The 25091-nt window shown below is 40.2% G+C and overlaps 1 protein-coding gene across 2 annotated transcripts in view; it reads left to right on the forward strand.

Annotated features, from left to right (window-relative positions):
* The first annotated feature begins 16392 nt into the window (after positions 1–16392).
* The window catches only part of HLTF (helicase like transcription factor), a 63572-nt gene continuing 54873 nt past the window's right edge, over positions 16393–25091 (forward strand). For both annotated transcript variants that reach the window (XM_061419154.1, XM_061419160.1), the window contains exons 1-2: positions 16393–16644; positions 17768–17975. In XM_061419154.1, the coding sequence (XP_061275138.1) occupies positions 16625–16644; positions 17768–17975 (228 nt within the window). In that variant the 5' untranslated portion in view covers positions 16393–16624. The remainder of the gene's footprint in view (positions 16645–17767; positions 17976–25091) is intronic.

Genomic DNA, 25091 nt, shown 5'->3' on the forward strand with positions numbered 1-25091 from the left:
TAAATTCATTCTGTTTTAAGGCCAGAATTCATACAACCATCTCACACCAATGACCAGAATGTCATCTCAGAAGTCTTCTGAATGTGACCTAATATGTCTGATCTTGATTCTATATTCATTTTAATATATCACATATATTTAACTATTTTGGGGAGCAAGTTTCTGCAGATTTTAACACCTATGGTCCCTTCACATTGAAGGCAGGAGGAGAAGGGGATGACAAAGAGTGAGATGGTTGGATGGCATCACTTACTCGATCGACATGAGTTTGAGCAAGCTCTAGGAGTCGGTGATGGACAGGGAAGCCTGGCATGTTGCAGTCCATGGGGTCGCAAAGAGTCAGGCACAACTGAGCAACTGAACTGAACTTTCTATGTGCTCTCAGTGGAAGTCAAGTAAATTACATTTGCAGACGCTCTGATGGTCACATAATATTTAATCATAATGTAAAAAAAGAAAAAAAACACACAGTGCCCCAGGGAAAAATATAGTGGTCATAGGTTTCCATGGGGAATACTATCATATGAATTTTTAATCAATTGCATCCTTAAAAAAGAATAAAAGAAACTTGAGTACACTATAAATGTACAAGTCCTAGCTCTCAACCGGTTTGGCTGCAATGCCTGTCAGATTTACTCACCAGCTAGATCAATCCACTACATGAACAACGTGGTTGGCGCAATGCTGTCATCCCATTGATTCAGTTTAGTTCAGTTCAGTCACTGAGTCGTGTCCGACTCTTTGGGACCCCATGAACCACAGCACTTCAGGCCTCCCTGTCCATCACCAATTCCCGGAGTTTACTCAAACTCATGTCCATCGAGTCAGTGATGCCATCCAACCATCTCATCCTTTGTTGTCCCCTTTTCCTCGTGCCCTCAATCTTTTCCAGCACCAGGGTCTTTTCCAATGAGTCAACTCTTCACATGAGGTGGCCAAAGTATTGGAGTTGCAGCTTTAGCATCAGTCCTTCCAATCAACACCCAGGACTGATCTCCTTTAGGATGGACTGGTTGTATCTCCTTGCAATCCAAGGGACTCTCAAGAGTCTTCTTCAATACCACAGTTGAAAAGCATCAATTCTTCGGCACTCAGCTTTCTTCATAGTCCAACTCTCACATCCATACATGACCACTGGAAAAACCATAGCCTTGACTAGACGGACCTTTGTTAGCAAAGTAATGTCTCTGCTTTTTAATATGCTGTCTACGTTGGTCATAACTTTCCTTCCAAGAAGTAAGCGTCTTTTAATTTCATGGCTGTGATCACCATCTGCAGTGATTTTAGAGCCCAGAAAAATAAAGTCAGCCACTGTTTCCACTGTTTCCCCATCTATCTGATTGATTTGACAGATTTGTTTAAGCAACTAATTGTCTAGGAAATTCCTTCTCCCCTATTTTGCAACTGCTTCTCTCTGTGTGTCCCCTCTGACAGTACTCACTTCCTGAGGAATACAGTGTACCCAAATATTAATTCACTCAACAAATATTTACTGTTTGGTCATCCATATGTTCTGGACATTGCCCTAGAGACTGGGGATATAGTGGTCAACAAAACAGACCAGGCTGCCAGCTTAGTGAAAATTAAAGTGTTTTGATCAGTTCACACTGCTGCCAGCGGGACACTGCCTTCCCACTTTTCCACATCCTAGCTGACCCTTGGTGTTATAAGTCTTTTGGAATTTGCAGTTTGATATAAGTGAAATGTTATGTTACTACTATTTTTTTTTTATGTTACTACTATTTCATTTCCATTTTACTGATTAGTAACAAGGTTTGGAAATTATTTGGCACCTAGTTTACCATTCTGTAAAATTTCAGTGCATATCCTTACCCCACATTTCCATTGGATTGTTTTTCTGATAGATTTGCAAGAGTTGGCTGTGTTTTGAATGCTAACTTAGATCTGGTGTCCAGAAGCAGATCCTGATATAAGGCTTCATGTACAGATGATATACTAAGAGAGCATTGTTTAAGAAAAGGATTTTTTAAGGAAGTGGATATTTAGAGGAGAAACTGGCGAGAGTCGGGGAAGCAGCATTGGAAAGTGGAAGAAATAGGAAATGTGCTGTCGGGCAATATCCCACAGAAGGTAGTCTCTGCCCGATCCCACAGTGGACTCTGGAATATGAGTTAAGGCCCACCTGTAATTGGACAAAGTCATGGCCTAGGATGTAAACTCCTATGCATTTCCAGCTCTCTTGTGTATGGGGGCTGCTGCTGCTGCTAAGTCACTTCAGTCGTGTCCGACTCTGTGCGACCCCATAGACGGCAGCCCACGAGGCTCCCCCATCCCTGGGATTCTCCAGGCAAGAATTCTGGAGTGGGTTGCCATTGCCTTCTCCAATGCATGAAAGTGAAGAGTGAAAGTGAAGTCGCTCAGTCGTGTCCAACTTCTAGCGACCCCATGGACTGCAGCCCACCAGGCTCCTCCGTCCATTGGATTTTCCAGGCAAGAGTACTGGAGTATGGGGGCAAAGTGATCCTAACGATCTAACTCGAGAGAGACGTCCAACTCCGCGCATGCGCACTGAGCTTTGGAGCCTGGCGCTTGATCACAAGAGGCAAGTACGTGAGGTCGCTCCCTGAGGCTTGGATCTGTGCAGCCTGCAGGCAGGCTGGCAGGCTTGTGGCATTCTTACTTCTTTCTCTGTCTCTTAATGGAGGCCTTATCTGACCTTCCTACAGTATAAGCTTATTTCCCCCAAAGCTCACAATCCGGAAAGAGCTAACAAGCAAACTGGCAAAACAATGTTAGTAAGGGCACGTGTTTTAATTGTTGCTCTGGACTGCAGTGCACGAGTTGGGAAGGTTTCCTGAAGCAGTTGAGGTTCTTGCAGAAACCTGAAGGACCTGTAGGCAAAAAGCTAGCAAAGCGTACGGCCTGGGCCAGGGTCTGTGGTGGAGGAATCACCCACAGGTCCAGAGACCAGATCGAAGGTAATCAACAGAGTTTCACCGTCTTGTAGAAAGAGAGATGAAATTAAGGGGAGAGGCATAGGGAAGAAGGACCACGTAAAGTGGCACTGAGCAGCTTGAACATTATCTGCACTGCAGCAAGGAGGCAGAGGCCTTACCTGTTCTGAATTAAATACTAGGAATATTGGGCACCACTGTGAAACAGATTGGAGGGGTGAAGTTGGGATTCAGGGATTCGTAGGAAGAAATGATAGTGATCTGGGCTAGAGTAGGAGCAATGGAAATAGAAGATGAAATTATGGGCTAGAAAAAGAATGGGTATTAATGTGTGAGGGATGATCAATTACTTTGTGCCTCCAAGGGTCTGAATCTGCCCATTTCAGGATAGGGAAATTCACATACGTTTACCTGAACATTTCATATACCTGAACATTTTCATACAATGATATAAATGAGGATATTTATAAATTATCTCATAGTAAAAATATACTGAAGAATGTTGTCGTTTAGTTGCTAAATCATGTCCAACTCTTTTGCAACCGCATGGAATGTAATCTGCCAGGCTCCTCTGTCCATGGGATTTTTCAGGAAGAATACTGGAGTGGGTTGCCATTTCCTTCGCTGGGGGAATCTTCCCAGCCCAGGGATCAAACCCAGATCTCCGGCATAGGCAGGCGAATTCTTTATCACCGAGCCACCTGTTCCTAGCCATAATAATAATTATACCCATTTGCAATGTCCTGATAAACAAACGTTCACACAGATGAACATGTTGTGTTAGACTAGGAAGAGCACAAAGAATCAAAGCTAGTTCCCAGCTCTAGGATCTAAGCTCCTCACCCTTCCCCTTACACATAGCAGGGTCTGTTCCTTTTCACTGTGTGTTCTTGAGTTTAGTTTTAAACCTCTCTTGGTTTAGCTTCCAAAAGGCAATTGCTTAGGGAGTGACTTTGTAATGAGGGTGTGACACTTTAAGCATGACTTGTAAATACTAAAGTCACTAATGTGTCTGTTCATGGTTGATGGCACCTGGAGCTCAGAGATGCTAGTTAGAGGAACTCAGCATGTCAGTTTAAGGAGAAGTAGAAAGAAGGGTTGAGATAACACAGCTTTCAACTTTTGGAAATGCAAATATAGAGGTGAGGGGGTGAGGTCAGGAGGTCAGGATTCACTTCCGGTGATTTAACCAGAATGAAAGTGTGGTGATGAAATTAACAAACCCAGTTTTCATCTAATCACAGAACTGATGTGGGCACGGAGGGACAAACTGGGAAATAACAGAAAAACCAAAAAGTTTTCTTCTCATCTCAGGCTCTCCCAGAGGCAGGATGGGGCCACAGCCAACGCTAGGCTGAACCAGTGGAGGGAAGAGCCCAGTTAAGCAGATTCTTGTTGGCCAGGCTGAGGAGAGGCTCCACAGGGCTAGTAGCACACGTCCTTGGCATGAGGAAAATAGAAGGGATCTAGTTTACCCATGGGGACAAAGAAGTGAAAACTAGACTAATGGTTTTATTCCAATCAACCATAAAGAAGAGTACAGAGGAGACCTCAGGTTGAACAGAGAGGAGGGAGCTTCCATTTTAGAGGCCCTAAATCTCTGGCTCTCTCTGGGCTGGCTCCCAGATGTGAGGTAACTAAAAGGAGCTTATAACATGGTAAATCCTGGCTTCTTGGCTTGGAGGAGAGGGTGGTAGACTCTGGGGACTGTATGAGGTTTTTAAGTTCCTGAGGGATTTCCTCTTGTAGAGGAATCTTCCCCAATAGAAAAGGCCTTCCTTACTGCTAGTGTCTCAGACCTATCCACGGGTTCAGGTTGTGTTGGGTGTGTTAGGGAAAGGAGGGATTGAGGCTGCATTGGGCAGTGGAGCGGGGAGGGGTGTCATTCAGCAGAACCTCCCATATAGCTAACGCTTGAGAAGCCCTTGTAGCCCTCTAACATTTATTTTTCTAAATTGTCCTTCTTCCCAGTGACTGATCAATAGGGCAGCCCAATCTGTTTTCCTCTGACAAACAAATGAGAATTGATTCAATCTGACAGTACTGTGGCCTCCACACATAAACTAGGTTGCCAGCTACTTGATACCTTCTATCTAGTAGAAGGCTCTGTCACATAGGAGGTGACCAGTAACTGTTTTTCAAATATCTAAATGAATAATTGAATACAAACATTATTCATTGCTATCTTAGCTAATGCAATAAAATAGAGGCCTGAGGGGGGAAACAAAAAGTTTCAAGAAAACAAGAGATACCAAGGAAACATTTCATGCAAAGATGGGCACAATAAGGGACAGATGGAATGGACCTAAGAAAAGCAGAAGATATTAAGAAGAGGTGGCAAGAATACACAGAAGAACTATACAAAAAAGATTTTCATGACCCAGATAACCACGATGGTGTGATCACTCACCCAGAGCCAGACATCTTGGAGTGCGAAGTCAAGTGGGCCTTAGGAAGCATCACTACAAACAAAGCTAATGGAGGTGATAGAATTCCAGTTGAGCTATTTCAAATCCTAAAAGATGATACTGTGAAAGTGCTGCACTCAATATGCCAGCAAATTTGGAAAACTCAGCAGTGGCCACAGGACTGGAAAAGGTCAGTTTTCATTCCAATCCCAAAGAAAGGAAATGCCAAAGAATGTTCAAATTACCACACAGTTGCACTCATCTCACACGCTAGTAAAGTAATGCTCAAAATTCTCCAAGCCAGGCTTCAACAGTTTGTGAACTGTGAACTTCCAGATGTTCAAGCTGGTTTTAGAAAAGGCAGAGGAACCAGAGATCAAATTGCCAACATCTGTTGGATCATAGAAAAAAGCAAGAGAGTTCCAGAAAAGCATCTCCTTCTGCTTTATTGACTTCGTCAAAGCCTTTGACTATGTGGATCACAACAAACTGTGGAAAATTCTTCAAGAGAATTCTTAAAGGGAATACCAGACCACCTGACCTGCCTCCTGAGAAATCTGTATGCAGGTCAAGAAGCAACAATTAGAACTGGACATGGAACAACAGACTGGTTCCAAACTGGGAAAGGAGTGCATCAAGGCTGTATATTGTCATCCTGCTTATTTAACTTACATGCAGAGTACATCATGAGAAATGCTGGACTGGATGAGCACAAGCTGGAATCAAGATTGCCAGGAGAAATATTAATATCCTCAGATACACAGTTGACACCACCCTTCTGGCAGAAAGCAAAGAAGAACTAAAGAGCCTCTTGATGAAAGTAAAAGAGGAGAGTGAAAAACCTGGCTTAAAACTCAACATTCAAAAAACTAAGATCATGGCATCAGGTCCCATCACTTCATGGTAAATAGATGGGGTAACAATGGAAACAGCAACAAACTTTATTTTCTTGGGCTCCAAAATCACTGCAGGTGGTGACTGCAGCCATGAAATTAAAAGATTCTTTTGCTCTTTGGAAGAAAAGCTATGACCAACCTAGACAGCATATTAGAAAGCAGAGACATTACTTTGTGGACAAAGTTATGGTTTTTCCAGTAGTCATGTATGGATGTGAGAGTTGGACCATAAAGAAAGCTGAGTACTGAAGAATTGATGCTTTTGAACTGTGCTGTTGGAGAAGACTCTGGAGAGTTCCTTGGACTGCTAGGAGATCCAATCAGTCCATCCTAAAGGAAATCAGTCCCAAATATTCATTTCAAGGACTGATGCTGAAGCTGAAACTCCAATACTTTGGCCACCTGATGTGAAGAACTGACTCATCAGAAAAGACCCTGATGCTGGGAAAGATTGAAGGCAGGAGGAGAACGGGAAGATAGAGGATGAGATGGTTGGATGGCATCACTTACTCAGTGGAGATGAGTTTGAGCAAACTTTGGGAGTTGGTGATGTACAGGGAAGCCTGGAGTGTTGTAGTCCGTGGGGTCGCAAAGAGTCAGACACAACTGAGCAACTGAACTGAGCTGAACTGAACTGGGGGGAAATAAAGGTATGTTCTTGCCTGGGGAGAAGAGACCTCTCTTAACTTTGACAAATCCTGTATGAATCATACTTTCACCATCCATTACGCCCACTGACTTAATATTTTTTGAATAGGCTTAGTGTAGCCTTTATTTCAGAGAAGGCAATGGTACCCCACTCCAGTACTCTTGCCTGGAAAATCCCATGGATGGAGGAGCCTGGTGGACTCCAGTCCATGGGGTCGCTAAGAGTCGGGCACGACTGAGCGACTTCACTTTCACTTTTCACTTTCATGCATTGGAGAAGGAAATGGCAACCCACTCCAATATTCTTGCCTAGAGAATCCCAGGGACAGAGGAGCCTAGTGGGCTGCCGTCTATGGGGTTGCACAGAGTCGGACACGACTGAAGCGACTTAGCAACAGCAACAGCAGCAGCCTTTATTTATTACTTCTTACTTTAGCATGTGTTCTCAGGTTTTCCTACCTCCAGCTTCAGAAGATAAAAATGTAGTAGCAGTCAGTGCCTATTTTAAGAGTCTTATAAATTTTCATTTAAAAGGCAAGTGGAATGAGTTTTAGATCCAGAGTCCCAAAACCACCCCACAACTTCCTCTCCCCGAAAAGATAATGTGAAACTTTAAAGTCAGAATACTTACTGCTAGATACACTGCTGCTGCTACTGCTGCTAAGTTGCACACCAGGCACTGCTGTCTATCACCATCTCCCGGAGTCTGCCCAAACTCATGTCCATTGAGTCAGTGATGCCATTCAACCATCTCATCCTCTGTCGTCCCCTTCTCCTTAAAGTGATTTCATAAATTATATCAAATGCAAGGAAAGTGTATTACTATATAGATTTAGTCAGCAAAATTACTGAGCACCCAGACTGTCTTTTAGTTATTGCAGGATGTAAACTGTGAACAACATAAAGTCCCTTTTTTGGTGGAGCTTATCTAGGGAAAGGAGACAGGAAGTAATCAAGAAAACAAAGTAATTCCAGTTAGTTGTAAGTTCTGAAGATGACACAGCAGGATAAGGTGACTGAGTAGGGACAAGCAAATCAAGTCCTGCTGTTTTGTAAATAACATTTGATTGAGAGACAGCCATTCCCACTCATTTAAGTACTGTCTATGGTTGCGTTTCTCTTATTGCGGCAGAGTGATGTAGGCAAAGGTGAACTTATTTACTCTATAGCCCTTTACAGAAAAAGTTTACTGACTCTTGGGAGAGAGAGTAACTGAGCAATGAGTACTTTAGATCAGAAAGTCAAGGAAGGCCTTTCTGAGGAGGTGATTTTGAGCTGAGACCTGAAACATAAGAACCCAGCAGGGAAAGGTCTGGGGGTCCACACAAAAGAAAGAGGAATTTCAGAAGCCTGGAGGCCTGAACAATCTTGGCAGTATGTATGCCATAAATGAAAAGAGGGTCGGTATTCCGAGAACATCAGGAGCCCAGGAAAACGTGGAATGATAAAAGATAAAAAAGAGAGAGGCAGGACTAGATAATGTACTCTGGGAGAATCTGGATTTCATTTTAAGGCAAAGATAATTTATTGGAACATTTTTAGCAGGTGGATGATGGGATATAATTGATGGTATAAAAAGATCTCTCTGGCTCCTGAATGGAGAATGCAACTAGGAGTAGGGTTAGATGAGGAAAACAGAAAATAGGAAGGAGTTCAGATAGACCATTGCAGTATTACAGTTCAGCTGAGAGAACAGTGACTTAGACACAGTGATAATAATAAAGATGGAGAAAATTAGGCAAATTTGTGTTATATTTTGGAAGTAGATCTAATAGGAGGGATAAAATGTGTGGTGTAAGAGCAAGGGAAGAATCGACAAGTTTTTTCAGCATGCTCTTTACTAAAATGGGGGAAACCAGAAGAATAAGCATGTTGAGGAAGGGGAGAGGTGGAATTAAGAGTCCTGTTTCAGGAAATTTGCTGGCTGACCACTGGTTAGGATTCTGTGCTTTCACTGCTGAGGGTCTGGATTCAATCCCTGGTTGGCAAGCTAAAATCCCACAAGCTGTGAGGCGTAGCCAAAAAAAAAAGAAGAGTCCTATTTCAGGTTTGTAAATTTAAGATGTCCATTATATATGATTCTGGAGCTCAGAGAAGAAGGTGGATTAGAGATACACATTTGGGAGTGATCAGTATACAGATAGTTCTCAGGTAGCTCAGCAGTAAAGAACTTGCCTGCCGATGCAGGAGACATGGGTTTGATCCTTGGGTCAGGAAGATCCCCTGGAGAAGGAAATGGCAACCCACTCCAGTATTCTTGCCTGGCTTCAGTCTATGGGTCACAAAGACTAGGACATGACTTAGCAACTGAGCACATATGCATATTCGTGACAATGATTCTTGCTGCTGCTGCTAAGTCGCTTCAGTCGTGTCCGACTCTGTGCGACCCCATAGACGGCCTCCTACCAGGCTCCTCTGTCCCTGGGATTCTCCAGGCAAGAACACTGGAGTGGGTTACCATTTCCTTCTCCAATGCATGAAAGCGAAAAGTGAAAGTGAAGTCGCTCAGTCGTGTCCGACTCTTAGGGACCTCATGGACTGCAGCCTACCAGGCTCCTCCGTCCATGGGATTTTCCAGGCAAGAGTACTGGAGTGGGGTGCCATCGCCTTCTCTTAACTGAGAATAATTTTGTCCCCCACGTGAAACAGACTTACCCGATTTACCACAGATTGGGACTTGAACCCATGTGGTTGTGCCCTGCCCCTTTCTTTCCTTCCTGTTACACAGGGACAACTTTGAAGTCAATATGAGAAAAAAAGCAAAGTGAAATGGCTTGAAAATTATCTCATGTATGATTCAGCCTCAGAACAATCTCATAAAACATCATTTTAAGGACGTGACATTTTTAAAGACTTTGCCAAAGTATGACATGTTTTAGTTTTCTGCTCCCACCTGAAATTTTTTACCTCATTTTTATAAACTGTTCATTTTTCAAGTACTTTCTAAAATACCTGGAGTTAAGAAAAACAGTTATGTGTCTTTAACTGAATTTAGTTCTATAGTGTGATGCCACATATCCACCCTCCTCCCCTTTTGGGGGGCATTTTTAAAACCTTTTGATTCTTGTGTGACTTTTTATCTCTCTTTGTATATTTTCAATTGTTAGATTAAATTGTATGATCTGGGGAAAACATTACACTAGTCTGGGAATCAGGAAATGAGGGTTTAGACCATAGGTCTTTTGGGATAATAAATCCTCAGTGATGATGAAGGAAAATGTGTCATTTTTTTGTGTTTGTTTTGGGACTTCCAACCACCTCAAGGATAGAAATCTGAAACAGCAATATGTGTAATGCTTTCCTTCCTCTTTGAAGGGGGATATTTTGTGAATAGGTAGCTATTTGTATATGATATAATCCTACTGGGACAACAGTATCCTAGCTATACAGTTGTATAATGGTAGGATTTTTAGTCTGATGTGGACTTTTATTTTTTGGTTTGCATGGTGTTTAATGTGAGGGGTGAAAGAAGAGTGAGGTAGCAAGGAAGTTATTAGCAAAAGAAAAGAAAGGATTATTTTTAGGCCCATCTTTCTTGGGTGTGGGCTTGGGTGGAGTGGGTAGGGAACCACAAGGGTTTTATCATGCAGATTGCCTGTTTCTCTGGAGGATTGAGAAGGCCAGGGTGACAGATAACTGGTGCTTGAGCGAAATTTCCAGACTGGTTGATTAAGATTACAATATGGGAGAGGTTAAAACTGCAGTTAAATCAGGTATTAAAACTAGGATTGGTATCATAGGTTTTTTTTAGCATGAGTGACACCATTTGGGGACTATGGTTTTCTTTTTCACAGACCAAAGCGATGCTTTCCTGAACCTGAGATGAGGATCCTGGGCAGGAGGCAAAGGCGGAGACAGATCACAGGGCAGGCCTAATGCTTTAGCCACTCTGGTCTTCCGGCACTTAGGAGCACAAACTGAGCCAAGGCCTAAAGGAGGAGGAAACAATTATCTCCTGGGAAAGGCCTCTGTAATCTGGAACACCACAGATTTCTCAGAGTGGGAGTTGAGAAAAGAATGTCTCCCGGTTCTTGATGAAACTTTTCAGTCTGTTTCAAGGACTTGCACCTGGGAAAAAGCACTGGTTTCTGGAAACAGTGTTATTCTGTTATTTAGGAACAACTTGCTGACGAACATCAGGAAATCACCCTCAATCAACTATATTCCTTGTTAAGTGCTAGAAGACTCATTAGATAATAACTCTACTACAACAATAACAGTAGTAAGAATGGGCTTTTAAGAGCAATTATTGAGTGTTTACTTCAAGGCAGGCACTTGATATTCATTGCAGTATTTAATTAAAAAGAATTTTATTTGGCATTCATTTTACCTTACTTCCTCTACCCTATCAGTTCTTGTTGTACTCACGTATCTGCCCCAGAATCTATAGGGGGTCCCAAATAAGTGTAAGAAAATTTGGTGGTAAATAAGTAAGTTACAAAAGACTATTTTCTATCATTTCCTCCGTCTTATTTGAAAAAATGGTTCAGAAATACTATTGTACAAATGTTGATTTCCTGATTTTGATAATTGTACTATGATTATGTATGTTGTAAAAGCAAATGGGGTAAGAGATATGAGGTAACTTTTTGTGCTAATTTCACAGCTTTTCTATAAGTCTAAAATTATTAAAATAGCAAGTTAAAAATTTTGATTTCTTTACAAGAATTTAGTTTATAGCTTTAATTATTTTCTTATTAAAAAAGCAATACATATTCAATATAGAGAACATTTCATATGCATATAGGCAAAAAGAAGAAAATGTAAATCCCCTAATTCAACCAAGAATTATCTGCCAAAAATACCTAGATGTAAATTCACTGAGATGTGTGTATATGGATGTATAGCATATACTAATTTCAATTACCGACTGTTCACGAAGACAAACTTTATAATTTTTTATTGAGTTTAATTTGTCTCACCCATCAGTTTGCCTAATGGAAGGTAATGATTTAGTCACTTCCAGGTACTTCAGTCATTTTAAGACTTTGTTGTTGTTTAGTCACTAAGTCATGTCTAACTCTTTTGTGACCCCGTGGACTGTAGCCTGCCAGGCTGCTTTGTCCATGGGATTTTCCAGGCTGGAAAATACTGGAGTGGGTTGCAATTTCCTTCTCCAGGGCATCGTCTCGACCCAGGGATCCAACACACGTCTCCTGCGTTGCAGGCGGATTCTTTACCGCTGAGCCACCAGGGAATCCTTAATACCAATTAAATTCAAGTTTCAAAATTCAGTTTTATTTCTTTTACCCTTTAGGGAACTTAATTTTGGGGCTTCATTCATTCGTCTTCTGCAGCCACCCACTGCTGGTATAATTTATCTCACCTCATCTTTAGGCACCAGTCTGCTGTTCTGCTTGCTAGAACCATGATCCTGGAGACTCATAAGAGACCCCTGTAGGATTTCCAGGACTGCCTTTGGGCCCCTTAACTGAGCCACCTCATTAGCATTAGCAATTACTCCTTTACTGTCGTGGCACGCTTCAGACCTCTGAGGCTCTCTCTAAGATCTGCAAAATCTTGAGGCTACTCTTTGGAAAACAAGGCAGAGTTTCCCTTTCTTATATTTTCAGGAACTTTGCTGTTTTTCACCCCTCCTTCTGTGGTGCTTTGTGACCACATGGACTGTAGCTTGCCAGGCCCATCTGTCCATGGAATTTTCCAAGCAAGAATACTGGTGGGACTTGCCATTTCCTCCTCCAGGGGATCTTCCCAACTCAGGGATTGAATCTGTGTTGGCAGGCAGATTCTTTACCACTACACCACACTGGAAAGCCCTCTGTGGTGCTGGACCCTAAAAGCTACTCAGAGATTTGCTCTGTGAACTCTTTCTACTACATCATTCCTGAAAATTCTGTTATACTGAATTTTTGTCCTTATCTTCTTTTGGATGAATGAATTAAAAAAACAAGTTTTTACAGCATCATATATTCTTTTGGTCACACTGCGTGGCACGCAGGATCTTAGTTTCTGTGCCTCCTGCATTAGAAGCACAGAGCCTTAACCACTGGACCACCAGGGAAGTCCTAGCTTTGTATATTCTTCTGGAATTCATTAGTTAATTACATAAACTTAGAAGTTTTTGTATTGAAGCCAGGCTTTTGAATAGTCAGACTCTTCTTTGGGGCTTCAAAATTCTATTTTGTTAAGAACCTGTGAAAGAACATTTTTAGCTTACTTTCTTGTTTGGAGTGTAGAGAAAAACCCTTATTTCTGGCAATCTCTGAAAGGCTCTAATATGCATATTGCCAAGCCACATTATTTATGATGTAGATGCTTCCCTGGTGGCTCAGACAATAAAGAATCCACCTGCAATGCAGGAGACCTGGGTTTGATCCCTAGGTTGGGAAGATCCCCTGGAGAAGGAAACGGCATTAAATGTTTTATGCAGGAGAAAGGCAATTGTGAAAATTGGATTATGACCTAGTTATTAGAAGACACCAAGGATTGATTTATTAATTTTGTTGGGTATGAGAATGGTCTTGTGGTTATGTATGCGAAGGTCATTATAGGCAGCGTGGGTTGGGAAGTGATAGGAGTGGGAAGTAGGGGACAGATTATAAAAAGCCACACATGCCATTCTTTGATTTCATGCCCATAGCATCAAACAGGGAAGTGACATGTTTAATTTGCATAGAGGGGGAAAGGATGAGCAGGCATGTTTGTAACTAGGAGGCAGACGATTAGAGGAATTTTTTATTCCTTCTCCTCCCTCAGCACCCATATCCAAATTTATTAGCAAACTTTCCTGGTCAGCTTAGCTTCATCACTTCCCCATTCCAAGGTATTATCATCTCTTACCTGGACACAATCATTTCCTGATTAACTAACCAGTCTCTCCATTTCTGTTCTTTTCCCCTATAATCCATTCTCCACAGAGCTGCCAGATTGAATTTTTTTAAGCCTAATTTAGATTGTCATTCTCCTGCATGAAACATTTAATGGCTATTACATTTAAAACAAAATATAAATGAGGGTCGGACACAGCTGAGCGACTTCACTTTCACTTTTCACTTTCATGCATTGGAGAAGGAAATGGCAACCCACTCCAGTGTTCTTGCTGGAGAATCCTAGGGACAGGGGAGCCTGGTGGGCTGCCATCTATGGGGTCACACAGAGTCGGACACGGCTGAAGTGACGCAGCAGCAGCAGCAGCAGCTACCGTAGACCTTAAATTTCTATATCATCTGGCTCTTATGTTGTTACCTCTTTGTGACACTCTCCTTACACATCAGTCCAACACACAAGCCATTGTACAGTTGCCATTCTATTTTTTAGCTACAAGTTCATTTTTCAGAAAACATTATCTTATGTGACAGTTATGAATTTATAAGTGTAGTAACATTTTAATCAAACTAGTACACACTGCACTTTTTAAACACTAAAATAATAATGATTAAGTGAAAGAGTGCTCAAGTTGAAGTTCAACTGCTAGATCTGAGATGTAAAATAGTGACATTATGGACAAAAATGTTGATTTAGCAAATTTTTACTTCATTCAATCCACATTCTTTAACCATGGTATGGTCACTGCTCACAGGTTTCAAGTCTTGAGAGGATCAGGTTTACCTGCATTGTGACATTTGAAATTTTATCTTTCAATCTGATGAGCATAACTTCCTCATTAACTTTATACACAAAACATCTTCAATTTGGGCATTTGGGGGCATATTTTCCAAGAACTTAGATCTGGCACACCCCAAATTGAACTATACTGCCATTTGCCTCCTAAGACTTCTAGAAGAAAGTAAATAACTGAAATAATTTGAGGGATTTCCTTGGCCATCCAGTGTTAAGACTGTGCTTCCACTGCAGGAACACGGGTTGGATCCCTGGTGGGGGAACTAAGATCCCACATGCCTTGTATTCGTGTGTGTGTGTGCTCAGTCATGTCCAACTCTCTGCAACCCCATGGACTGTAGTCCTCCAGGCTCTTCTGTCCTTGGTATTTTCCAGGCAAGAATACTGGAGTGGGTTGCCATGTCCTCATCCAGGGGATCTTCCTGACACAGGGATTGAACCCACATCCCTGAACTGGCAGGTGGATTCTTTACCACTGAGCTACCAGGGAAGCTCACATGCCCTGCATGTTCAGTAAAATGAAGTACTGAGTTGCTGCAAATTCTACTTCTCATTCTACATTGGGTTCATATTTACAGATTGTGATAGTTTAAGATAATAAACAAATGCCTCCTAAAAACCTGTTTCACTGACCACCTCTAAAACTCTGCTGTGTGTGCTAAGTCACTTCAGTCATGTCAGACTCTTTGCGACCCCATGGACTGAAGACCACCCAGGCTCCTCTGTCCATGGGATTCTCCAGGCAAGAACACTGGAGTCGGTTGCCATATCCTTCTCCAAATCCTCTGCTGATGGAAGTGTAAAATGGACCACTCTTTGAAGGGTGACGGTCAATAGTAATAACTTTCTCAAATATTTTTCCTTTTTAATCCTGCACTTGTCTTGACATTTACACCTAATCCGAAGGGCAGGTCATGCCAGCTTCTTACCCTGGTGCTGCTGCTGCACCAGTTAAAAGGGTGACAAGGCGCAGAGACCAGTCCGGCCAGTACCTGGGCTGCACCGGCCCACTCGCCCATCTATTCAAAGCTGAATTCTACCGAGTCTCCTCAGACTCTCAAAAGCTGGCTATTGGGCACGTGGGAGCTCTTCCTAGTTCCCTGAGGAAAATCAGCTTCTTCCCTTACTGCAGGGATTGTCACGTGCCTTCAAGGGAAGCAGGGATACTTCCAGCAGTCACCCACGAGCTTCTTTTGCTCTCATTGCGTTCTATGATTTTCCTCTAGTAGAAGTGAAAATTTTCCCTAAAAGAAAAAAAATGCGATAGCGAGAGAGAAATGGAAACTCCATAAATCTAAATTGAAATTAAACTCTCTGAACCCGGTGTGTCTCACTGATTCGCTCGTGGGGCTTAAAAGGCATATTTTGAGGGCAACTACCCGGATTCACCACAGAAAACGAAGTGAAGGATCTGGCTGGTAGGGTTCGTAAAGTGCGGAGCTTATTGACTGGAAGTCCCTACTACATGTCACATTCAGTTCAGTTCAGTCGCTCAGTCGTGTCCGACTCTTTGCGACCCCATGAATTGCAGCACGCCAGGCCTCTCTGTCTATCACCAGCTCCCGGAGTTCATTCAAACTCACGTCCATCGCGTCAGTGATGGCCATCAGATGAAGAGAAAATTAGGATGAGGATGAGGTAAGGCCTGAAAAATGGGGCCGAGGCTTATGGCTTGAGGAAAATAGCTGAAAGGGGAGTTGTCGCCCTCTGTTTGAGATGGCTAATCAGACGAACCGCGGATGCCTTGAACACCACACTCGTGCTACTGGGCCCGCGTGCCTTTCCCGCGCCCTGTCTTGCAGGCGGGGAAGAACCCGGATGGAACCACCCTTGCAGCTGGGACCACCCCCCAGTCTTTGAATCGCTGCGCGGGGCGGAGTTACCCTCCCTCCTTTGCTTTGATTGGTTTACCTCCGTAGGTCCCTCCTTGGGATTGGACTTTCCGGATGCCAGTCACAATGCGTCGCTAGTCACTCAAATTGTTGCTGGAAGCAGACGGTACTGTAGACGTCTGACCAGATTTCGGGGCGTCTTACTCTCGTGGAGTAGGCTGTCGCTCCGGCGCTCGGAACTTGTCACCGGCTTTTCGGCCGCGAGGCCTGGAAGGAGGCTTATTTAGGCGGCTTGAGAACGATCCTGGGCGTCTGAGTGTTCCGCTCGTCACGCACTCAGCGCCATGTCCTGGATGTTCAAGAGGTGAAGAGGGCGGAGGGGGGGTGGGGCGCCGGCGGTAACCGTCTAGCGGAGTTCTGAAATGAACCTGACCTTCCCAGCGTTTCCTTTTCCTTCGGGGTGCGAGCTGTGCAACTGCTGTTCGTCCTGCTGGCGGCTCGTATAGCCGCGGGAGAAATAAATGCAGAGGGGAGGATCCTCGGGCGAGTCTCCTGCTAGAGCCTTGGGGAAATATCTGTCAAGGGATTTGGGGAACCTGGGGCTCTAAGCTCACTCCTTACCCGGGGTCTCAACCTGTGCTTTATTCCACGAAACACCTATCAGGTACCCACTGTGCGCTGGGCATTGTGCTCGGCAGAAAGGGCTGGGTAAGACAGCTTCTCCCCAAGCACCTCGCAGTTGATGTGTATGCACAGACGTGCAAATATCTATCTGCAGAGGAGCCAAAAGCGGTGTTCGCGACGTTCGAGGAAAACGCAGGGGAAATAGCTTCTATCCATTCCAGAAAAGTGGAAGCTTTCTGGAAGGCCCCAGCCAACTGCTTGTTAGTTTTCATTGTCCGATTCGGTTTACATATTCGTTCCGGAAACAGTTCTCGATCTAAGGGTTGAGGTTACCCTTTAACCAACGGGAGTGGGAGGCTTGGGGTAAGCTTCCCATGATGGCACGGTTTAGATACCTGAATAAAAGAAGGGTTCTCTTCGAAGGGAATTCGAGTAATGGATGCTGAATGTATTATTTGTAAAGCTGTAAGTGGCTTCATGTAAAAAATAGTTCTATATTTTCGAGTTTCTTCTAGCTCAATATTGAAATTTTGGTGTAAAATTAATTACAGACATCACATAATTTTTCAGTTTAAGTAAGTGATTGTGACTAAGAAAGGTTTGTGAACCCTTATTGGTGTTTTCACTTTGAATACCTGTGGGTAGAAGACGCATTATTGAACAGGTAGGGTTTCTAGAAACCTCCCCCACTCACTCCAATCCTTGCTTTAGCCAGAGCAGATTCATCTCTGTACAGCACTTCCCATATTAGATTTTTTTTGTTGAAATAAAGTGTGAGAAAGCAATTGGCTTTTAAATATGGTCTTTGAGGACTGTTTGGTTAAATATTATATTTTTGTGCCCCCCCTTTTTTTTTTAAATAGAGATCCTGTTTGGAAGTACTTGCAGACTGTCCAGTATGGAGTCCATGGAAATTTTCCACGCCTCTCATATCCAACTTTCTTTCCTCGTTTTGAATTTCAAGATATTATTCCTCCAGATGACTTCCTAACAAGTGATGAAGAGTTAGATTCAGTTTTATTTGGAACTTTGAGAGGCCATGTTGTTGGACTACGCTACTACACAGGAGTAGTGAGTATAGTATTAGATATTAAGTTGATGTGATGTGATGTTATTAACCTAGAAAATAAGAATTAGGTGATATGTGCAGTAAATATTTAAATAATTGAAATATATCTGTGCAAGAGATAACAAATAATTATTAATGTTCTATTTCTTTTATATCATGGTTACAGTATACAAAGCACTGTTTCCTGTGTAGTCTCATTTGATCACTACACTGTCTCTGTGGTGGATGGGACACTTATTATCCCATTTCAGGAACTGAAGAACTAAAGCTCAGGAAGGTTAAATGATTTGCCCAAAAAGCATAGATAACTGTTTGCAAAGTGACTTCTAAATCAGTTAATTGTTTTCTCTTCTCCTGTCCCTGAGCCCATTTCTACACTTTTTTTTTTTAAGTTAGGAAGATCATTTCATGCTACATATGGGACTTGTCTTTTTTAGGTCCTTTTCTTTCTTCCTGTGTTTCTCTTTTTGTGTCTCTATTCTCTGCTTTGTGTGTGTGTGTGAGTGAGAGAACAGAGACAAAGACAGAGAAAACAGTTGTCTTTGTTATGGTTGCCTAGTATGCCTCTGTGTTATCTGCATGGTATATCTCTAGTTTTTTTAATTTTGAAAAATTTCAGATAGGCATAAAAGTAGAATAATACAGTAAACTTCCATGTACCCATGATCCAGATTCAGTAGTTAACAATTTTTTTGCACATTTGCTTCATCACTTTTTTCCTTTGGTACTAAAAATTCCAACTGTATCACTTTACACATTTAAGTGTGTATCTCTAAAAAATGTCAGACATTTTCTTACATCATTGTTGTACTTAGCAAAATTAATAATAATTCCCTGTTATATCCAATAGCTAATACATGACCAGTTTTCTTAATTGGTTAAAATGTCTTTTTATAATTAATTTTTTTTGAATTAGGATCAAAACAAGTTAATAATAGTATCTTTGGTTGTTATGTAAATCACCTCCCTACTCTGTTTTATGTCATTGATTTATTGCATAAGCTGCTTATATTGTTCTATGGAAATTTGATTTACCAGTTCTTTCATTCTCCCATATTTTTCTTATGTTGAAGCTTCTCAAATCATTTTTTGGTTGTGTAAAGTATGTTCTGCAGGAGATTCCTTGGGGAAGAATTCCATTTGTCTAGTGTTTTGTCCTCTCGTATTTTCTTTATAATATTAGAGCTTCTCAAATCATTTTGTGGTTGTCTGAAATGTGTTGAAGTGTGTTGTCTAGGAGATTCCTTAAGAAGCAACAATATTTCCTGAGATTTTGTATATTTGTAATTGTGATACGCTTCAAGGACAGTTTGGTTGAATATAAAATCCTTGACTCATATTTTCTATCCATGATATCTTTTTTAAAAAAATTGTATTTATTTTTGCCTGTGAAGTATCTTTGTTGCTGCATGGACTTTTCTCTAGTTGCAGAGAGTGGGGGCAACTTTTTAGTTGTGGTGCACAGGTTTCTCATTGTGGTGGCTTCTCTTATTGCAGAGCATGTGCTCTGGGATGCATGAGCTTCAATTGCTGGGGCAAGTGGGCTCAGGAGTTGTGGTTCCTGGGCTCTGATATCAAGGACTGAACTTATGTCTCCTGCATTGGAGGTGGACTCTTCACTACTGAGCCACCAGGGAAGCCCATGCTATCTTGACGTTGTATAAGATATTGTTGGTGAAATGCCAATATAATTTCTCTCCTATATAAGTGACTTAGAAGTCCCGTAATTTTCATTAGGGAATGTCTTAGTGTTGATTGTTCTGTAACTGTTTTCTTCTATTTCAGAAAACTTTAGTTATAGTTTTTCTTTTTTTGGCTGCCCTGGATCTTCGTTGCTGTGCATGGACTTTATGTAGTTGTGGTACCTGGGCTTCTCACTGCGGTGACTTTTCTTGTTTCGGAGCACAGTCTCTAGAGTGCAATCTCAGTAATTGTGGCATACAGGCCTAGTTGCCCCTCAACAAGTGGGATCTTCGCAGACCAGAAATCAAACCCGTGTTCCTTGCATTGGCAGATTCTTAACCACTGGACCACTAGGAAAGTCCTAATTATAGTTTTAAATGGTTTTTGTTTCAAAGCTTGTTTTTTTCTTCAGAGTACTCCATTCTACTCTTTCTGTATTAGATCTTCTGTGCATATACATATGCCAATTACTTCCTCTGAGGTCATTTTTATCATGTTTTTTCACTTTGCTCTTTTCATCATTTATTTCCCTTACCATTTTTTTTTTTAACAAGATGTGTTCACTTTTGTGTTCTTTCTACTTTATTCTTTAATTCTGTATACTACTTTTTTTTTTTTTTTTGACTACACTGTGTGACAGGCAGAATCTTAGTTCCCCAACCAGGCTTTGAACTTGTGCTCCTTCAATGGAAGCACAGAGTCATAACCATTGGACCACCAGGGGAGTCCCTATTCTTTAATTCTGAAGTAGTTTTTCTTTTCTGTTTTTTTCCTGAAGTCTATCAGTTCTCAGTTCATGTATCCCATCTGTTCTCCAGCTCTCATACTCATTTCAGAACTTTCCTATTTTAGATTTGTGAAATTTTTCCAAACTAAATATTGTTTTTAAATTTAAACAACCATTAAATCATGGTTGTTTTTTATTATAGAACAATCACTATTTGTTGATCTTAGAATAATTTCTATGACACTGGTAAGCTATTAAAAATGTGATGGGCTGATTTGGACTGACTAAAATTTATTATTGCTTAATTTTTTAATTTTATAAAGTGTGTATTATTTTATAAGTACTACACATTTATTATTTTAAAATGGCTAAAAGAAAAAGTAGTAAGTCTCCCTCAGTCCAGAACCACAACTTACTTTGTTATGTCTTCCACACTTTAATTTGAGAGCATATGCATATAAATTGCAATCTTATTATATATTAACAAAAATGAGGGTCGTATTATATATATTATCACCTTTTTAAAAGTAAAATATTAGGAATAATGTCTTTTCAATACAAATATTTATTGTATCTTTTATTTTCTTGATGGACATTTTGGAGTTGATCACTGATAAAAATATATTTAAAAATTGAGGTATTTATCTTTGTATACTTTTTATTATTTATTATTTTCAACTTTTTTATGCTTTATTGAGATGTGATTTATATATATTTTTTAAATGCAAACATTGTAAATACATGATTCTGAGTTTTAAACAAATAAATATACCTAATAATCATTACCCCATCAACATATAGATCATTTCCATTACCTCTGAAAGTTCCCTTGTATTCTGTTGCAGTCATTCATCCCTGCCTTTGCCCTAAGAACCACCAGTCTGATTTCTATCACTGTAGATGGTTTAGCCTGTTCTAGAACTTCATATACATTATTTTATTTTTTGTTTTTTTTTGGTGTTCCCTGAGTCATGTGGGATCTTAGTTCCATGCCCAGGGGTCAAACCTGTGACCCCTGCAGTGGAAGCATGGAGTCCTAACCACTAGACTGCCAGGGAATTCTCAAGAGCTTCATATGCGTTGAATCATACAATAGGTACTTTTTAAGTCTGGTTTCATTCAAACAACATAATTAAGATACTTCTTGAGTCAGTTTCAGCAATTTATATTTTTATCGAAAAGCGTCCATTTATATTTTCAAATTTATTGTCACAAAATTTGCATAATAGTCATTTATACTTAAAAATATTTTGACTATGTTTATGGTTGTATTCCTGTTTTCATTGTTTGTGTTATGTATTTGTGTCTATTCTTATTTTTTATTGATTAGCCTCAATAGAGATTTATCTGTTTCATCTTTTCATGTAATCTTTCTTGAATTTTTTTTTAATGATTATCATCTTTCTTCATTGATTTATATATTCTGTTATCCTATTTTCCTTAGGTTCATTTTATTTTATTTTTGGATTCTTGATTTGAATGCTTAATTTTAATAATAAAAGCTTTTAAATTTTCTTCAAAGTGCTGCATTGGCTTTATCTCCTAGGTTTTGTTATTTAATATTGACATTATACATTTTTAACTTCAAAAATGTTTTCTATTTGCTTATGTTTACATTTTTAATTTCTTGACCCTTCAAAGTCTTTATAATAAAGTAGATTATTTCTTGTCTAAAAATACTGTTATAATTAGTCCTTATTCTTTTTGTTGTCTTAATCTTGTTTTAATATAGCCTTTTTTGTCTTGTGCTTGGATCATATTTTCTTTGTTTTTATAGTCTCCACATTTTGCCCTACTTTTTGGTTATATATTTCCTGTAATTTGCATTAATATGGTTTAAAGAAGATCATGCTTTAATAGTGGCATGGGGAAGGTGGGGTGGTAGAAAACAGAGTTATGCCTCACAGAATATCTTGAAGGAGTAATATTTGTCTGATAATCTGGATAGTCAGACTGTAGTCTCTTAAGTCAGTAGACAGATACTGGGAGATTTAAGCAGCTTTCCTGCATATTTTTCAGGCAATTTAAAGAATTGAGGTAATTCACATACCATAAAATTTATCATTTTTAAGTATACAATTCAGTGGTTTTTAGATATTCACAAGGTTGAATCCCCACTGTCTGATTCCAAAATATTTTCATCATTCCAAAAAACTTTATACTATTACTTTTATAGTATACTATTATACAGAGAAGGCAATGGCACCCCACTCCAGTACTCTTACCTGGAAAATCCCATGGACGGAGGAGCCTGGTAGGCGGTAGTCCATGGGGTCACACAGAGTCGAACACGACTGAGCGACTTCCCTTTCACTTTTCACTTTCATGCATTGGAGAAGGAAATGGCAACCCACTCCAGTGTTCTTGCCTGGAGAATCCCAGGGACGGGGGAGCCTGGTGGGCTGCTGTCTATGGGGTCGCACAGAGTCAGACACTACTGAAGTGACTTAGCAGCAGCAGCATTACTATTATAAATAATCACTCCTTATTTCTCTCTTCTCTTAGCCCATGGCATCCATTAATTTATGTTCTGTTTCTGTGGATTTACTTACTTTAGACATTTCATATAAAAAGAATCATGCAATATATAACCCTTGGGTCTGGCCTCCATTACTGTCTTCTTTTGTGTTAAATATATAATAGTTCCCTTCTTGTTTCTTTTGTTCTATATTTTGAGTTGTTTCATACTACTAAGAAACTACTACTAACTACTAATGCCCATGGGAATTGTAGTTATCTTAATTCATAAGTTTGGATTTGTGCCAGCTTACTTTTAATTGTTTATAAAAACTTTGCTTTAAAATAGTTCCATTGTCTTCTTCCCCACTCTTCTGTGCTGTTATCATACAAATTAAATCTTTATATACATTGTATATTCATCAGTACAGGTTTAAAATGATTGTTATATGTCCTTTTAAATCAGTGAGGAGAAAAAAGTTACAACCAGAAATTTCATACTGTCTTTTACATTTACCTGTGTTTACATTTACCTTTACTTGTGCTTTTTATTTCTTCATATATTCACAAATGTTACTGTCTAGTGGCTTTGATTTCAGCCTGAAGGTCTTTTAATATTTCTTGTGGAGCAGTCAGCAAGTGATAGATTCTCTCAGTTTTTGTTTGTCTGGGAAGTCTTAATTTCTTCTTTATTTTTGAAGGATAGTTTTGCCAGATAAAGAATTCTTGGTTGAGTTTTTTCCTTTTAGCACTTTGGGAAGTTATCCCACTGTATTCTGGCCTCTATGGTTTCTGGTGAGAAATCAATTGCTAATCTTCTTGAGGAGCCCCTGTATGTGACGAGTTGCTTCTTTCTGTTGTTTTCAGTGTTCTTTCCACAGTTTGATTATGATGTGTCTGGGTTTGAAGTCTAAGTGTTTTCTACCTGGAATTTGTTCAGTTTCTTAAATATGTAGATTAATGTTTTTCTCATCAAATTTGGGAAGTTTTTGGCTATGACTTCTTCACATGTATTCTCTACCTTTTTTTCTTCTCTCCTTCTGAGATTCTGTGTGTGTTGGTATGCTGCTATTGTCCCATAGGATCTGTTCATGTTTCTTCATTCTTTTTTCTTTCTGTTCCTCTAACTTTTCCTCAGACATTATAGTCTCAATTGACCTATCATCAGCTTTACTGATTCTTTCTTCTGCCTGCTTATATCTGCTGTTTGGTCCTCTCTAGTGAATTTTAAACTTCGTTAACTATGTACTTTTTTGACTCCAGATTTCTGTATGTCAGGAAATTTCTCATGCTTTCCTTTAGTTATTTAGAAATGGTTTGCTTTAGGTCTTTGAACATATTTAAAATTAAAACTTTAAGTTTTTTCTAGTTGTTATCTGTACTTCCTGGGGGATAGGTAATTGATAGCATTTTTCCTATGTGTGGATATACTTTCTCATTTCTTTGCATGTCTCATGTTTTTTTTGGTTGTTGAAAATGAGACACTTTGCATAATGTGACAACTGTAAATCATATCCTGCAGTCCCACTCCTGGGCATATATCTGAGGAAAACTATAATTTGAAAAGATTTGTGCAACCTAATGTTCATCGCAGCGGTATTTTCAATAGCCAGGACATGGAAGCAACCTAAATGTCAATCAACAAATGGATGGATAAAGAAAATGTAGTATATCTGTACAATGCAATATTACGCAGCCATAAGAAAGAATGAAATAAGGCCATTTGCAGCAACATGGATGGACCTAAAGATTATCATACTAAGTGAAGTAAACCTGACAGAGAAAGACAAGTATCATATGATATCACTTATACATGGAATCTAAAAAAAAAAGATAAAAATGAACTTATTTACAAAACAGAAATAGGTCCAAAGACATAGTTACCAAAGGGGAAGTTTGGGGAGAGAGAAATTAGGAGTTTGGGATTAAAGTGTACACACTACTATAGAACCAAGAAGGACCTACCATATAGCACAGGGAACGGTACACAATATTTTGTAATGACTTTTAAGTGAAAAGAATATGAAAAATAATAGATTTTATACATATAAATATGTGTGTATGTATATATGCTATGCTATGCTATGGTAAGTCACTTCAGTCGTGTCCGACTCTGTGCGACCCCATTGACGGCAGCCCATCAGGCTCCCTCGTCCCTGGTATTCTCCAGGCAAGAACACTGGAGTGGGCTGCCATTTCCTTCTCCAATGCATGAAAGTGAAAAGTGAAAGTGAAGTCGCTTAGTTGTGTC

Source organism: Bos javanicus, chromosome 1 (genome assembly GCF_032452875.1).
Source record: "Bos javanicus breed banteng chromosome 1, ARS-OSU_banteng_1.0, whole genome shotgun sequence".
In the NCBI taxonomy this organism is placed as follows: Eukaryota; Metazoa; Chordata; class Mammalia; order Artiodactyla; family Bovidae; genus Bos; species Bos javanicus.